This window comes from Cicer arietinum, chromosome 7 (assembly GCF_000331145.2).
Source record: "Cicer arietinum cultivar CDC Frontier isolate Library 1 chromosome 7, Cicar.CDCFrontier_v2.0, whole genome shotgun sequence".
Lineage (NCBI taxonomy): Eukaryota > Viridiplantae > Streptophyta > Magnoliopsida > Fabales > Fabaceae > Cicer > Cicer arietinum.
In genome coordinates this window covers 4,070,978-4,087,493 of record NC_021166.2, presented here as the reverse complement: position 1 = coordinate 4,087,493, position 16,516 = coordinate 4,070,978, and the positions used below count along the sequence as shown (strand labels likewise).

Genomic DNA, 16,516 nt, shown 5'->3' with positions numbered 1-16,516 from the left:
TATATATATATATATATATATATATATATATATATCTGATGTATTGCCAACATATTTCAATTCAATAAATATAATTTTACTCTAATTCTTGAGACGTATTAAAGGTGCAGCTGCCACAGGTTCTTTTGCAAAGCAGAGATCACGACACATCTTGCCTAAGAGAGAGACGGTCGTAAGAAAAATCTATTTTGTCCTTAAAAATTGAGACTTTAGAGGGTATTAAGCGTATTTTGTGTGCAAACCCTTGTCTTCTTCTGTGCGAATACAGACCTCCTTTCTTCCTTCTTTCAAACTGCAAACCATCTTCCTCCTTCATTCCTTTGGTTTTCTGAAAGACAGCAACAGAAATCACCGTTGCTCAGCCGCGCGCCACCGTCATACAGTCCCAAGCTGAACAACCAGGTTCCTTTTTTCCACTTTTCATTATCTGTTTCTTGCTTCCATCCATTGTGTGCTCTGTTTTTATTTTCCAGACCAAACAGTTTTCCTCTGTTCCTGTTTATTTCTTCTAATATTCCTACTTTTTCCAGTTTTCCTATTCACCTCACTGTTTTATTTTCCCCTCCAACCCTTCTCTGTTTTTTCTTTCTTCCCTCTGTTGTAACTTTTTATTGCTGATAATGAATCTTTCAAGACTTGAGTTTTTTGTTTTATTTTACATTAAATACGTCTTATAGTATTATTCGAGTAATATATCCAAAAAATGTTCAAATAGCAGCCATCCCACCACACACTGTCCTGCTATACATGATCTACTACCTAGTGTCTCCTACTTATACACAGTTTCAATTTGTATCTCATCCAACGTGAGAGTTTCAACAAAAATCAAGTGGAAAGGAAAGCTCAAAGAGAACAGATTAAAACAAACAGCAGAGTACAAACAGTGGCTTCCTTTACAATTATTTTTTAAATAAAAAAATTAGCCAAAGTCAAATACAAGGATATAATCACCTGCAAGGCAGTAGCTGTCTCCAATGCAACAGTAGGACTGACTGCCTTACTTCGCTTTAAAAACTCCAAGATGCGATCAATACTTTCCATCAAAACCTAAAAAGAAGAGTAAGAAAGATTCTAAAGAAGATAATGAGAAGAAAGAACCTTCGATATTGTGACTTCAAGCCATTAAGCGGTAGAAATTCTCCACTTCAGAAAGAATGCAAAACCAAATGCTTCGCAGAGATATTCTTTATATTGAAACTCTTGTAGATTAACATTGATTTACAAATTTCACGACAGATCTTAGCTCAATTTTATTTTAGGGGGATGGGAGTGTTTCATTATTAGACCAAGAAAAATATAACGAAGAAATTTTATGACAAATAGAAGAAAAGGTACAAGGAAAAAGGAAGATAAGGGATCCATTTATGGGGGAAATGGAGAAATTTTAAAAACTCCTTTTTCACTCTCTTAAAGATTTAGAGATTACCGTAACATGGCAAGGAGCAATTGTAGCTGACAATCTCCAATCAATATTCTCCCCAATTGGCAAGTGCACAAAACTAGCCACTAATGCATTCACCTTCTGCTCACTATAGACACTCTACACATCAAGTTCTCAAAAAGTTAGAACTAGCAAACAAACAACAAATCTAAACAAAACAATTGTTAGGCTTCAATTATCAAACAACAGAATATAGGATTTTGACAGCCTACAAAAATAATGTGAGCAAAATAGTAGAGCTGGAAAAAATGACCCCAAACAAAAGTTCAACCACCCAGATACATGCACATACATGTGGTGCATGTATCAGGAATAAGAGAGAGGGAGATACAGAAAAATAAAAAACTGAAACAATTCAAGTCTGCAAAATAAACTATAGTTATTTTAGCAAAATTTCATGCTATTTACAATGCAAAGAAGCAAACCTGGGTAAGTGGTCCTTCAGGAGCAGATAAGCCATAAAATTTTAGCAACACGTCACAGTAAACACTGCGATGCCTGAACTTGGTGGACACATCAAGTTGCTCAAAACGACCACAGATAATTTCCACCTGATTCACACTGATAACCCTGGCAGCAGCCTGACCAATAGATACAGTTACCAGATACTGGACCATATTCTGCCCATCTTTTGCAGATCGTATTATCAACTCCTCCTCAGGCTGACAACTAAGTAACTTATTGATTGCCTGCCATTCCTCTTTAGTCAATTTCTCTTCTGCAAGCTGTTGCTCCTCAGAAGCATCACTCAAAGAAGTTTCTTCTGAGTCAGCACGCCTACAGAAAAATGGAATATGGAAAATCTTCATCCGTACACACTAATACCACGGAAAATGCATTTCAGGAAGGCCAGAAAAGGTTGCCGAAATTTATTCCACAACAAGTAAACACAAAAACCAATTCAAAAGTGATAATAATATACAAATCTATAAAGTTGCCACATACCATCTAAATGAAAACCAGCTCTTGTTCTTGATCTTCCTTTCTTCAGCAGCTACCTTAGATTTTACAGATTCGACCCTGGCATGAGCTAGCAGCCTATTGATGGCAAGCAAAAATTGACACACATACAAATTACCATTCATTATAAATGAACATATATCTTGATGAAAGAAGAAAAAAATGTTACCCTAAAAAAATAAACATTCTACAAGTAGTAGATGAAGAAAATGACATTTAACCAAAAATAATTTAGAAACAACCAAATCAAATAGTTTGAATTAGTCTTTTAACTTCGTGGAAGCACTGTTATGAAAAGCATTCAAGAAATAAATATGAGCCAATTACTGCAGCAAAGATCACACTTTGAAAGGATGTGGTGGCTTTCTTTGGTTAATGTCATGGCTTATCTAGTTTAGCTTTCCCTTTGAAATGCTATTACTAGGAATATATTTCCCCAACAAAGATGTTTGATTAATATTTGTCTAATTCAGGAATATTTCTAAATTTTTTGTTCAAAATAAAAATAAAATATTATTTTATAACTTCTACCAAGCATGGAAATGTTACAATCTAAAACTCACATTGCCAGAAAAAATTCTACAAGACTTAAAACTAACACACTCTAAGTGTTTCTTAAAAAAAATCTCCATCCGTTACAAGCTTTTCCATTGCATAAAATTTAAATCTCGCATTCACAAAAATTTGAATACTGTCAAAATCTGGTTATGTTTTCTATCCCTCAAGTATAGGGATTCAATTGTATCGGAATACTAGTAGGGATTTTGTTATATATGAGTACTGACAGAGATTTAGTTATATATGAGTACTAATAGGATTTGGTTGTTTAGTAAGCTAGTATATACATATTATGTATTGCCACCATATTTCAATTCAATATATATTTTACCCGAATTCTTGACATGGTTTAAGAGCTCTCGATCTTTGGAAGCCTTGCTTCCGCATAAATTTACCGCCTTCATTGCGATTTCCTTTTTTTGAAACCTTACTCACCTTCATTGTGGCACTTGCTTCCGCATAAACATGCTACTTTCATTGCGGTTTGTTTTTTTCCTGAAACCTTAGCCACCTTTATTGTGGCCCTTTTTGCTGTTTTCATTGCAGCAACTAGAGATTTCGTTTTGGCCTACTCCCTGCCATAGTGTGTTCAATACTCACGTCGTTATTGTTCACATCCGTTTGACCGCCTTCTAGACCTGCTTTCAATGTCGTTTTCAACCAGATTGTAGATTGGCCATTTCTCGTTTCGTTTTGGGGTTCACTTTTTATCAAAGCACTTTTATTTGTGGGTCCTTTGAAGCTCACACATTTTATGCTCGAACTTTTCTGTTGCGGCATTATAACACATTTACAATTTGTGGATATTTTTTTGGACGTTTGAAGTTTGTTTGATTTGATAGATCAATCTTTCGTCTCTAATATCGCTTCTCTGCTGATTTTATGGATATTTAAAGAAAGCAAAAATGGATTGGCCTGACTCATTGAAGATGAAATAAAGAAGATTAGCTCACTTCTTAGTAAATTGGAGAAACCAATAAGTACTAGTTCTCTGGTATATAAAAGTAAACTTCCTCTGGATAAGTTTTAATTTTCTTTTGGACTTAATACTTCAGTTACAACCTATAACCAACTATAAACAATATTGGATACTAGATTCTGGAGCCACTGACCACAAGACACACTTGCCTACACACTTCTCCACTTATTCACCTTGCCCTAGCAACAAGAAAATATCCACAGCAGATGGTAGGTACCCTTCTAACAGCACCACGTCAAGGAGATGTCCAAATAAACTCATCCATATCTCTAAGGATGTCCTTCATATTCCTAAATTGCCCACTAGTTTAATTTCCATACAGAAACTAACACAAAACCTATCATGTAATGTTTTTTATACCAAATCTTGTGTCTTTCAAGACAAGAATTCAGGGAGGACAATTGGTAATGCTAGAGAATAGAATGGTCTATATTACATGGATAATCAAAATCATCCTCCAAATCTACTCAGCAATACTAACTTATTTTTTTCTAAATCAATAAAGACCAACAGGGACAAGGTCATTGTGTACCACTATCGTCTGGGTCATCCTTCATTTAGAGTTATAAAACAGTTGTTTTCTTCCCTCTTCAAAAAATTAGAGCTAGAAAGTCTTCATTGTGAGGTGTGTGAGCTTGCTAAACACAAATGTGTACTTTTTCCAAGTAGTAATCAAATGAGTACTTCTCCATTTTATTTAGTTCATATTAATGTATGGGATCCTCAAATGTTACAAATTTATCAGGAGCCCGTTGGTTTGTAAACTTTACTGATGATTGTAATCGGGTTACTTGGGTTTACTTGCTAAAACAAAAATATGACGTCAGTTTTGTGTTAGTACACTTCTTTTGCATGATAAAAAATAAATTTGGAGTGAGTATTAAGAGGATTAGGTCTGATAATGCCAAAGATTACTTTAATCACAGGGTTAATTCTTTTTGTCAAAAAGAAAGCATTATTCATGAGTCCTCATGTGTTAAAAAACACCCCAACAAAATAGAATTACTGAGAGAAAAAATGGGAGAGGCAGTTTTAATTGCATCATATCTTATAAATCGATTACCTTCTAGTTTCCTTGCCTTCAAAACTCCCACGGAGGCCCTGTCCTCGTTCTACCCTAATGTGTCCACCAGTAGTAATCTTACTCCCAAAATATTTGGGTGTGTGTCGTTTGTCCATGTCCATAGTGATAGTAGAGGGAAACTTGATCTTGAGCCTTAAAATGTGTCTTTATCGAGTACTCTTCCACCCAAACCTAAAAATGTTATCATCCACCCTTCCAAAAATTCTTTCTCTCTCGAGATGTTACTTTCCATGAACAAGAAAGTTTGTTTGATCAAGCTCATCTTTAGGGGGAGAATACAAGTAAGGAATATGAGTCTCTTTTACTTCCTGAGTTAACTCTTGAACTAGAAATTGAGACTGAAATTTATTCAAAGTAAGATGGACATTATGACATTTATGTAAGATATGGGAAGAATCTAGTATATACAAGAAGAACAAAGGTCATTCCTGAATCTATTCACGTCCAAGAGTCCAATCCGACGTTAGACGAGGTAACTTCTCTTGAGGCTTCCAATTCTAGTGATCCAATTTATGAATCTTCCCATGCACTAGAATCAGAATCTGACACAACCAATTTATGATGACCTCCATATCCTAGTTGCCCTTAGGAAGAATACTGGGACATGTACCAACAAGCCACTCTACCCTCTATCCCACTACATATGCTTTGAACAGTTCTCACCTACCCATAAAGCCTTCCTGACCAGTAGGGTGGGCAAAGTTAGTTCTGAATTAAAACTATTTGAACAATGAACAGAACCGGTTTTCAGTTTAAAAAAACTGAACCGAACCGGTTTTTAGTTTAAAAACCAAACTAAACTATTTAATAAATTGGTGAACTGATTTATTACTCTGAACCGAACCAAATCGGTTTCAACTTAGTTTTTTTGTTCCTATAAGCCAAATTTTACTTAATTACCCCTAATTACTTCTAAAAAAAAAATTGATTCTATTTTATTCGAACTAAAAACCAGTTTAGATCAGTTATTTCGAACTGAAAACTGATTCGGTTCGGTTCTAGTTTTAAAAAATCAAACTGATTTGGTTCGGTTCTAGTTTTAAAAAATCAGTTCGAGAACAGTTTAGTTCTCAATTTTTATAAATCAGTTCAGTTCTGCAGATTGGTTCAGTTTTTGGTTTTTTTTAACACCCTACTCACAAGCCTAAATACCACCATTGTACATACCTCTCTATCTGAAGCATTGTCCAAACAGGAAATGGAAACAAGACATGGACTTGAGAATGGAAGCATTGGACAAGAACGGTACTTGGGATTTTGTCCCTCTACCAAATGGAAAGAAACCTATAGGATGGAAATGGGTATACACTATAAAGTACAAGTATGATGGATCTATTGAGAGGTACAAGGCAAGGTTGGTAGCTAAAGGGTTTACCCAAACGTATGGAGTGGATTACTTGGAAACATTTGCTCCGGTTGCAAAAATGAATATCGTTTGAGTGATATTATCTCTAGCAGCTAATTACAATTGGAACTTGCACCAATTTGATGTAAAAAATGTCTTCCTCCATGGAGATCTAGAAGAAGATATTTATATGGACTTACCCTCTGGATATAGTGAGCATATTGCTACCAACACCGTTTGTAAGTTAAAGAAGGCTCTATATGGGTTTAAGCAATCACCACAAGCGTGGTTTGGGAGGTTTGCTAGAGCCATGGTGGGTCTAGGCTTCAAACAAAGCTAAGGAGATCATACCCTCTTTACCAAACACTCTGAGTCAGGGGGAGTAATAGTGTTACTAGTATATGTGGACGACATTATAGTGACGGGTGATGAAGAAAAGGAGCCACAATTGTTAAGACAACACCTAGCCAAAGAATTTGAGATTAAAACCTTGGAAAAATTGAAGTACTTCTTGGGAATTGAAGTGGCTCACTCAAAGAAAGGGGATTTTCATATCCCAACAAAAACACGTTACAGATCTTCTATAGAAAACAGGTAAGACAGCATGCAAGCTAGCGAGTACACCAATCGATTCAAATTTAAAATTGCAAAATGTAGAAGAAGACATTGCACTTGACAAGGAAATATACCAAAGAGTAGTTGGAAGACTCATATATTTGTCACATACTAGACTTGATATTGCCTTTGATGTAAGCCTAGTCAGTCAATTCATGCACCAACCAAAGGACGTACACTTGCAACCTACACTCAGAATTGTGCAATATTTGAAAGGAACTCCAAGAAGAGGAATTTTGTTCAGACGAAATGGAAATGTGGGTCTTGAAACATATACTGATGCTAACTATGCAGGGTCATTTATAGATAGAAGGTCAACCTCAGGATATTGCACTTTTTTATGTGGGAATCTTATCACTTGGAAGAGTAAGAAACAAAGTGTGGTATCTAGATCCAGTGCTGAAGCAGAATTTAGCGCAATGGCACAAGGAATATGTGAATTATTGTGGTTGAAGATCATTTTAGAGGACCTGAAGATAAAGTGGAATGAACCAATGAAACTCTATTGTGATAATAAATCTGCTTAGCATAGCACATAATCCAGGGCAACATGATAGATCCAAGCATATTGAAGTCGGTAGATATTTCATCAAAGAAAAACTCGACAGTGGCCTAATTTGCACTCCATATGTCTCTTCCCAAGACAACCTTACAGATCTTCTAACTAAAGGGCTAAACAGCAGCAACTATGAAAGAATTGTATCCAAGCTTGGAATGGACAACATCTATTCACCAACTTGATGGGGACGGTCAAAATCTGTTTATGTTTTATATCCCTCAAGTATAGGGATTCAGTTGTATAGGAGTACTAGTAGGGATTTAGTTATATATGAGTACTAATGGGATTTTGTCGTTTAGTAATCTAGGATATATATATATATATATATATATATATATATATATATACGATGTATTGCCTACACATTTCAATTCAATAAATATATTTTACCCTAATTCTTGACAAATACTCTTAAAAAATTGGTAGACAAAAATAAACAATTTTTTAATGCTAGCCTTAAAATTGAAAAAAAATTAGTCGTACGTCGTAGCATAAACACAATATCCATCTCCAATAATCAACAGCACATTAACTGTCAAAAGTAATATACAGACCTCCATAGAAGAATCACTTTTGAATCAAGATCCTTCTCTATTTCTCTGATTTCTAAGTGGTTGACGTCAGATGACTGTTGAAGAGAAGCTGCATACAACTGAATATATCGCCGCCGACGCTGACAAAGAGGTTTAATTTGGTCCCATGATAAGCGGTAACTGATGTAACACGAGTGTAAAATCAATTTCAAATCCAGGAATCAACAAGAACAGCAAAAAATCCACATGGTTGTGAGACTTCTGCACTCTCATACACATCTCATTAAAAGGTAATTCATTTATTCCAACATAACCATAATTTAATTACCACATCTTCAGCTGCTGGAGTGAAGCCTGTCTAGCATACTTCCACCACAAACAAGGAGCCATTGAGATGGGAATTGAAGGTCGTAAATGAGAAACTTCCATATATGTCTTGTATCTTGAAACAGCTTCCAAGAGTTTTATCCAATCATGATACTGAGCCTGTCGGTCAAATAGGAACGAGTAAAACAAACAGAATTTTAAGGAGACACGTGACAGTTAAGTGAGAAAAAATAAGAATTCAAAAAATATATAATTAGGACTAAAGCATATAATTAGTACAATAATTCAAAAAATATATAGGACACCCAGTGTGATATCAAAATAGGTAAGAACCAAAGACAAGCAAAGCAGACACACTAAAGCATCCAGGGGCAGTTCTAGACAGAAATAAAATAATTGAAGTTTTAAATACCTCGGTTAGAGTAAGAGAGACATCCGTTAGGACAAGTGAAACTTTCTCATACGGAATCTCAGGATCACTTCTTTCTTGGTTTCCAAGTCGATGATACTGTAGGACTGCATTAATAGGAAAAACCAAGTACGTACGGTTCAGAGCCCACTTAGACACTGACTTCTGGTGATCAGTAGGCTCATTTATGCCATCCTCAAATATCTGTACCGAACAAATATGAGAAAATGCATGAAATGAGGAGCATAAACCACATACATGCTGATAAAAAGATCTAGTTAACAGATACATATATGTAACACATTGAATGAGAATATGCAAGTGATCAAACTAGAGAAAACCTCAATCCATTCTTGTGGACTGATATCCTCCCATGTCTTGTCAATCTCCCAAGGAAGCCGATCAGAATCATGATAAAGAGCTAGCCTCTCAAGGTGCACTGACTGTAATAAGAATAAAATATTCGTCAAACCAAAATAATGAGTTGCACTAATGTAACAATGTAAAAGCCTACTTTGACCGTGAGCTAGTCATTTAATTAAGATTTTAGGAACCAAGTCATCCCAACTACTTCAACTGCCAAGCAAAGGGCTTTTTAATATCTCTACAACCATAACGTGGTGCACCATGTCACATATGGGGAGCAGTACAAGTGACTGAAAATATGGCTACTAAAATCATCTGATAAAACCAGCAAGTGCCAGGAAGCTACCATCTCAGACCCAAATTGTATAACCATATGTTTATGGCGGACTTTTGGCTTTCCGCCATCGACAAACTGAATATAAGAAACGCGAGAGTTATTAATAATAGTAACTGTCCACTAGACAGGTGATTGTAACAGAGGGAGCAGGAATAAAAGGGAAGAGGGAGAGGAAATGAGGGCAATTCTGACTTGGTTGGGAATTTCAGTAGTCGGAGAGCCCAGGTCTCTAGAATACCTGGGAGGGTCTTGTTTTCTGCTTTCTGTATTTACCATCTCAGTTATTGTATCAACTAGACACAGAGCAACATTTTGAGGTTGACTTGAATAAAATCTCTATTTTTCCTAGTTAGGATTCTGATACATCTCTATTAGTATCATTGCAAGGTGCAGATGGTCACTAAATTCTAAAATATTGCAAAACAAATCCTAACTCTGTACAACTAACCAATACAGAAGTAACAATCACAAGTATAAAAACTACAAAAAAAAATACATGTATTAAGAGATGAAGCTTTAGTGGATCACAAACAATCTTGGCACGTCTCAATTTGGTTAACTTAAACAGGTTGACCTTCAATAGAAGGTTCATTAAATTATCTTAACAAAGAAGGGCTAACCTTCCTCAATCTATCCAAAGCACCACTAGTATCAAAAGTTTCATTCCCCTGTTCATCCATTGTAACAGCAGCAAGCTTAGCCAAAGTCACACCTGAAGAAAATGGATGTCCGGGATTACTGCAAACAACACTTAATAGCATAAGCAAGTGGAAACAAAGCTATAGAAGACTCTCATTAATCTAAAAAGTAGAAAAATTGAATCAAATGCCAAAATGCGTGCAAACTTGTACCAGCAAAATAATTAAATTCAAATGGTACTTATTAACCAACCTGACTGAATCTTCGTATCTGATATGAACATTGCTTATAGATATCTTGAGATTTCCAATAATTGTAGAGATAAGAGAACTCAGCCAAGAATTTCCAGAAGACGGCTGTAAGATAATAATGTCAGTCAAATTATTTCAAGAGGTGCTCACACACAGATTATTTTAACTACACACGCACATATAGAGATGGAGAGAGAGAGAGAGAGAGAGAGAGAGAGAGAGAGAGATCTTCCCTATAACAGTACTGACTCAATCAAATCATTTTTTTATAAATAAAATTCACAGGAAAGACAAGTTGTAAGACTGTCATTACACCCATATTAGCTCATAATCTTGTGAACTATTTTGGCTAAACATTATTCCAGAAGATTTTAAGATTAAATGGGATGAACTTATGAAGCTTTAATGTGATAATAAGTTAGCTAGCAACCATCTTAGCTCATAATCTTGTTTGACATCAATGAACGAAAGTTGTGTTTAATATTGAGGTTGACCAACATGTTATCACTAAGCCTAATTATGGTTTGATTTGTACTCCATATGTTTCTTCACATGGACAGCTTGTGCCCACTTTTGAAAAAGTTGTATTTAACCTAGGAAGGGAAATACTTATTCACTAGCTTAGGGGGGATGTTGGGAATTGAATAAATTAATTGTTCCATTTTACAAATAGTTAGATGGATAGTAAGATTCGCTGATAGAAGTAGAATGAATACAATGTATGTTAGGGAATAGTGTTAGCCACATTATTCATCTTGTAAATTGCATTCTGCATCTATTCTCATTGCAACTCTAACGAATATAAATATATCTTGCAGAGTGCATTCAAAACACAAGCACCTTCAGATAAGTCATTTCTTTCAATGCTCATACTTCATTCACTACAAGATTGAAAACCAGATTGATATATAGCTTTAACATGAAAGAAAGGCACGATAACATAATCAACATAAAAGTAAATTACTGTTAACTAAAACATATTCATCTAGATTTATTTCAGTATGTTGGATAATGACCTCCTATGAGATATCTGAACAGATCTGACCTTATACATGATACATGCATTCAACATTTTAAATTTAAATAATTTAAAAATAAACTGGGTAAATAATCATAAAACCAAGTAAATTTGAAAAAACCATTAGCTAGATTATATCAAAGTCGTACACTTCCCAACTTGGACTTGGATATTGCTTCAAGTGTTGCTGACTCTGCTTCCTGCATGACCATGAAAAAGAAAATATAGAATCGAAAAAGAATATTACAAAAAGATGATTTAAGAATAAAAGACAACGACGATTAACAGAGACCCAAAAAAAAGGGGAAAATGTAACAAAAAATAAAAGCTACCTGATTCTACATAAAACCAGACAACCAATAATACCAAATGCTAGTTTGCAGACAAGGACCACAGAAGAACAAAGATCTATACGTCTAAATTTTCTTTGATAATCGCTTTATCTTCCTTCTCTGAACCTCTTCTTTTCAAACGAATGCAATTTAATATTTATATGAAAGGAAGATATATGCAATTATTGTTTTGGTAATTAAAACAGTATATACCTCCTCTTCTACATACATACATACATATATATATATATATATATGAAAGTAATTATTTTTTACTAAAACAATGTATAATATTTGCTAAAATAATATACTACTTTACTATTATTTGATTGTGTTATTTAATTATCTTAAATCCTAAGAGTCCCATGGTTCACTTGGCTGCCTCAAGTTCTTTCTTTTTTTATTTGTATTGTTGATTTAAGATATAGAGGCCCATGATTAAAATAGAACAGGCCCATTAGGTCAGAACCCTAATATTGTTTTGTTACAGCATCAACACAAAACCGGTGTTTACTTCTTATGCTGCGCCCAGGTTCTTCTTTATTTCTTCTTCAATTCAGGTTCTTCACTTCTTCTAAAAAGTCCCCAGATCTCACTTCTTCCTCTAGTGCGCCTTGCATCTTTTCGTCCTCATCCTCCCTTCCTTCATTGATCTTCTTTCTTCTTTTAAAGAACGGTTTTTTCCCGCAAAATCTGACCCGTTTAAGCAAGGCCCTTTGCGAAATGGGCGGCTCAAAATGTTTGATCCTACGATCCCACACAAAACTCACCAGTTCAACCAAGTGCACATCTAGCGATCCTGACAGAGCTCGCCGCACGGAATCATGGTCGTGGATCATAGTATCGTGCAATCCTATGCGCCAGCTCGCAATCTGGATAACCTTGGTTTTAACCAGGGTGTAACTGAGTAAGGAAAAGCTGGAGAAGTGGACATGCAGTTGGGGCACTGTTAGGAACCCAAGAATTGGATTCCTTGATTTAGAGGAAGAACACTAACATTTAGAAAGCAAAGATAAGAAATAATAAGAGAGAACCTCTCCCAAGAAAATGATACACAAGAGCGGATACGCTCCTACAATGGTTTACACCACTCAATTTCTAAAGTTGATAAAAGCTCCTTTCTAAAGGGGTGGAATCCTCTATTTAAAGACTTCCGGTACATTAGGATAGGGATTAGGTCCTAAATAACTAACTAATAACAAAAACACCAAAGTAGGTACACCTATACCACTACTAACAACCTAGGAACACAACTACTAACAAACTCCTAATTATCCCTATTTGTATATCCTAACATTACACCCCTCTTCAAAACAACCTTGTCCTCAAGGTTGACATATACTAAAGTCTTCTTGTTCAATGGTTAAAAATTTTAACAAAATTTCCTCCAGGATCCCATTGTTGAGGACTCAACTTCAGCTTTAGGCACTTTCATATTCCCTTTTTCTGCACTTTCCTGCCATAGCTGCAAACCCGCTGTGTTCTGAATTTCCCAACAAAGTATGGCCTCTATTTAATGGCGGTCGAACCAATCTGGTTGTGTCGGATTTCTCGAACGCAGGATTGGACAGAACAAAGGTGGTGGCGGAAGGCAAATGTTCGACTAGCTTTTCAGCCGCAATTTCGAGTGTGAGGAACAAGGAGACAGTTTGAATCGAAGAGAACATTTGCTGCATCGAGTATGGCTTAACAGGGGAAAGCTCCGCAAAAAGAAAAATAGACAATACACAAGGATAAGAAAAGAGAAAGCAACACTGCCATTGATGAACCTTGAGATGCGGCAACTCGTTGCTGATGTACTCTGGTGGTTTTAGTGGCGGTAGGTCTAGTGGTTTTGGTGGTGGTGGGGGAGCTACAATCAGCAAATAAGCCATCAGATGTATAGCTCCTTCGTGGTTGGTTTCCCTATAACTGCGATCCCTGTAGTTTCTAATTGCACTTTCCAATCTGGCGACAGCACAAGGCTTGCCGGAATCTTAATGGACACAGAACCAGTGCCTTTGCACAGGATGTAGTGGCTGCTTCCTTCATCCTCTGCCACTGTTGTTTGTTTGTCGCTAAACATCATTTCCTCCATATCCAAATTTTCAGAATTTAAGTCTTTGATAGAAAATTCATCTTCTTCATAAGTTTTCTGAATCAAAAAGAACTTCCTAGCACTGTTCATCCAACCAAACGGGTCATTTAAGGCGTGTGATGTTTCCTTCTTCAACCACAAACGCGAGACTGAATTTTCTTCCTTTTCTGAATCTTTCTTCATCGATTCTTGCTCGGTTAACTTCCCACTCTTTATTGATTCTGATTTTTCTGATGGTTCTTGGTTTTCCGACAGCAACCCCCTTGCAGTACACAGCTGATTTGCTGATGTGGCTTCTTCAAGGGCCTCTTGTACTCCCTTCTTGGCTTTGTTTTCTAGTTCTTGACTGCCAAATCTGCGTATCAGACCTATGCAAAAATATTACCAGGTTGGATCTGGGTTTTCTTGATCCCAAGAACGAAACCAAATCAGTATCCATGCATCCAAGCTCATGAACGCCCACTGCACTTAATTGAACCCGTGAATTTCATGCTTCAGAAAGAACCTTTCAGCCTTTGCGATCCACCCACTAGGATCAGTCCCTGAAATGTTGGGCAGCTCCGCCTTCTTAGCCCACCAATCCTCCAATTCCATGCACATTGGCACTCCTTCGAATCCGGCAGGTCGGACCAATTGTTAGGAACCCAAGAATTGGATTTCTTGATTTAGGGGAAGAACATTAATATTTAGAAAGAAAATAAGAAATAATAAGAGAGCCTCTCTCAAGAAAATGATACACAAGAGCAGATACGCTCCTACAATGGTTTACACCACTCAATTTCTAAAGTTGATAAAAGCTCATTTCTAAAGGGGTGGAAGTCTCTATTTAAAGACTTCCGGTACATTAGGATAGGGATTAGGTCCTAGATAACTAACTAATAACAAAAACACCAAAGTAGGCACACCTATACCACTACTAACAGCCTAGGAACACGACTACTAACAAACTCCTAATTATCCCTATTTGTATATCCTAACAGGTACTTTGTGAGATTACACTCAGCCCTGAATGAAGATGACAGAGTGGAGTTGTTTGGGAATGATGAAGCCTGTGCAATGGTCCCTGCAACAGCAGCTACCATAACAGCCACCAGTGTTACAGAGAAGACGATTAGAATGATGTGACACGCATGTGTGTTCTTCTTGAAGAAGGCTCCCTCTCCCCTCATCTATTCCATAATACCATAATAATGTTTTAATTCAAAAATTCTAGTTAGCATATTGTTGTGTTTGGAAAGCAAACTACAGGATCATATTTATTTAAACAAAAATTAAGGAGTAAATTGAAGCCATATGAACTACAAAGGTCAAACTAGAGAGGCCCCAAGTGCAAATAAGCCTAATAAATACATAGGCTTAACTAGACTTTTTGTCCTTGTAGTTTCACCAATGTGTAGTTTTTTTCCTGACAAAACTAATGTGTGGTTTTGGTCCCTATAGTTTCAATAACTTACATCGTGTCATAACTGCTTTCAAAAATTATTTAACCCTATTTATTTTCTATTTGAATACTCAAAATTATTCTCATTTTGAATCTATAAATTTCCTCTCAAGAATTAGGGAAATATAGTTTATTGAATTGAAAATGTTGACAATACATCATAAATATATGTACAAGATTACTAAGATAAATAAGGAGAATATAATTAGTACTCCTATACAATCAAATCCCTACTTCTATACAACCATATCTCTATAATTGGGGGATATTTTTTAATAATAAAACATAAACAAATTTTGACATTTCCCGACAAATATTATATTTTTAGAGTACAAAGTACAAACGTGTTTTGTTTCCATGGTACCATGATAATATTATAATTCAAAAATCTAGGTTAACACATTGTTGCTACCACAATAACTTGTGTTAGTAGTTGGATCAAAAGCCAATAGAAGAACCATATTTGTTGAATAAGAAAATTGAAGGACTCAACCGGAGCAAAAAGAAAACCTATTTACAATTTACTAAAATTTGCACACAAGAATTCCAATCAAACCTAATAATAATATTTATATTATTTAGTTCTCGGTACTTAAAAATATTCTCATTCCAAACATGTTAATTTCCAAACTAACATTGTAATTTCATAGACTAAAAATTGCTTTGTTTCCATAGGCTTCATAAACCTAAGAGAGGTCAATATAATTACTCAAAATATATAATTGAAGGAAATCATTTAATTATATACAAGAAAATAGACATGTAAAAAAAATTGCACAATGATAAGTGATAACAATGAAAACAAGCTTTTTCCCACTAGGTGAATGGATACATGGATCAAACAACACATTTTACCCTAAAATATGTTGTGTCCAAAGATAGACCATTTACATCTAAATTTTTCATAATGGTTTGGCCTATAGTGTTTTCTCCCCCTCTGCTTTTCTATCAATTGGACTTCCTAACATCTACTCAAACCTCCTTTCAAGTGCTTCCATGGGTCTTCTCCAATCTCCACACATATCCAAAATCCTAAAGCCAGACTCTACAATCTTTTCTACAATGGAAGTATGCAAATTCTCCCTCAAATTCTCTCTATACTCTGAACATTTTCATCTCTACACACTAAGTTTACTCTCTTGTTGGCTCTTTACGGCCCAATATTCAGCGCATAAAACATTGAAGGCTCTTTACAGCCCAACATTTGCAGAAAAATTAATCATACATTACACAATCAACTCAGCA

At 35.6% G+C, this 16,516-nt stretch overlaps 1 protein-coding gene across 1 annotated transcript in view; it reads right to left on the bottom strand.

Annotated features, from left to right (window-relative positions):
- LOC101488675 (uncharacterized) overlaps positions 1-16,516 on the bottom strand; it is a 71,000-nt gene that overhangs the window by 52,301 nt on the left and 2,183 nt on the right. The window contains exons 6-16 of the mRNA XM_073363846.1: positions 11,571-11,621; positions 10,405-10,508; positions 10,134-10,251; positions 9,152-9,253; positions 8,814-9,014; positions 8,403-8,560; positions 8,096-8,254; positions 2,387-2,479; positions 1,867-2,218; positions 1,427-1,540; positions 952-1,047 (exon numbers count right to left, since the gene is read on the bottom strand). Of these exons, the coding sequence (XP_073219947.1) occupies positions 952-1,047; positions 1,427-1,540; positions 1,867-2,218; positions 2,387-2,479; positions 8,096-8,254; positions 8,403-8,560; positions 8,814-9,014; positions 9,152-9,253; positions 10,134-10,251; positions 10,405-10,508; positions 11,571-11,621 (1,548 nt within the window). The remainder of the gene's footprint in view (positions 1-951; positions 1,048-1,426; positions 1,541-1,866; positions 2,219-2,386; positions 2,480-8,095; positions 8,255-8,402; positions 8,561-8,813; positions 9,015-9,151; positions 9,254-10,133; positions 10,252-10,404; positions 10,509-11,570; positions 11,622-16,516) is intronic.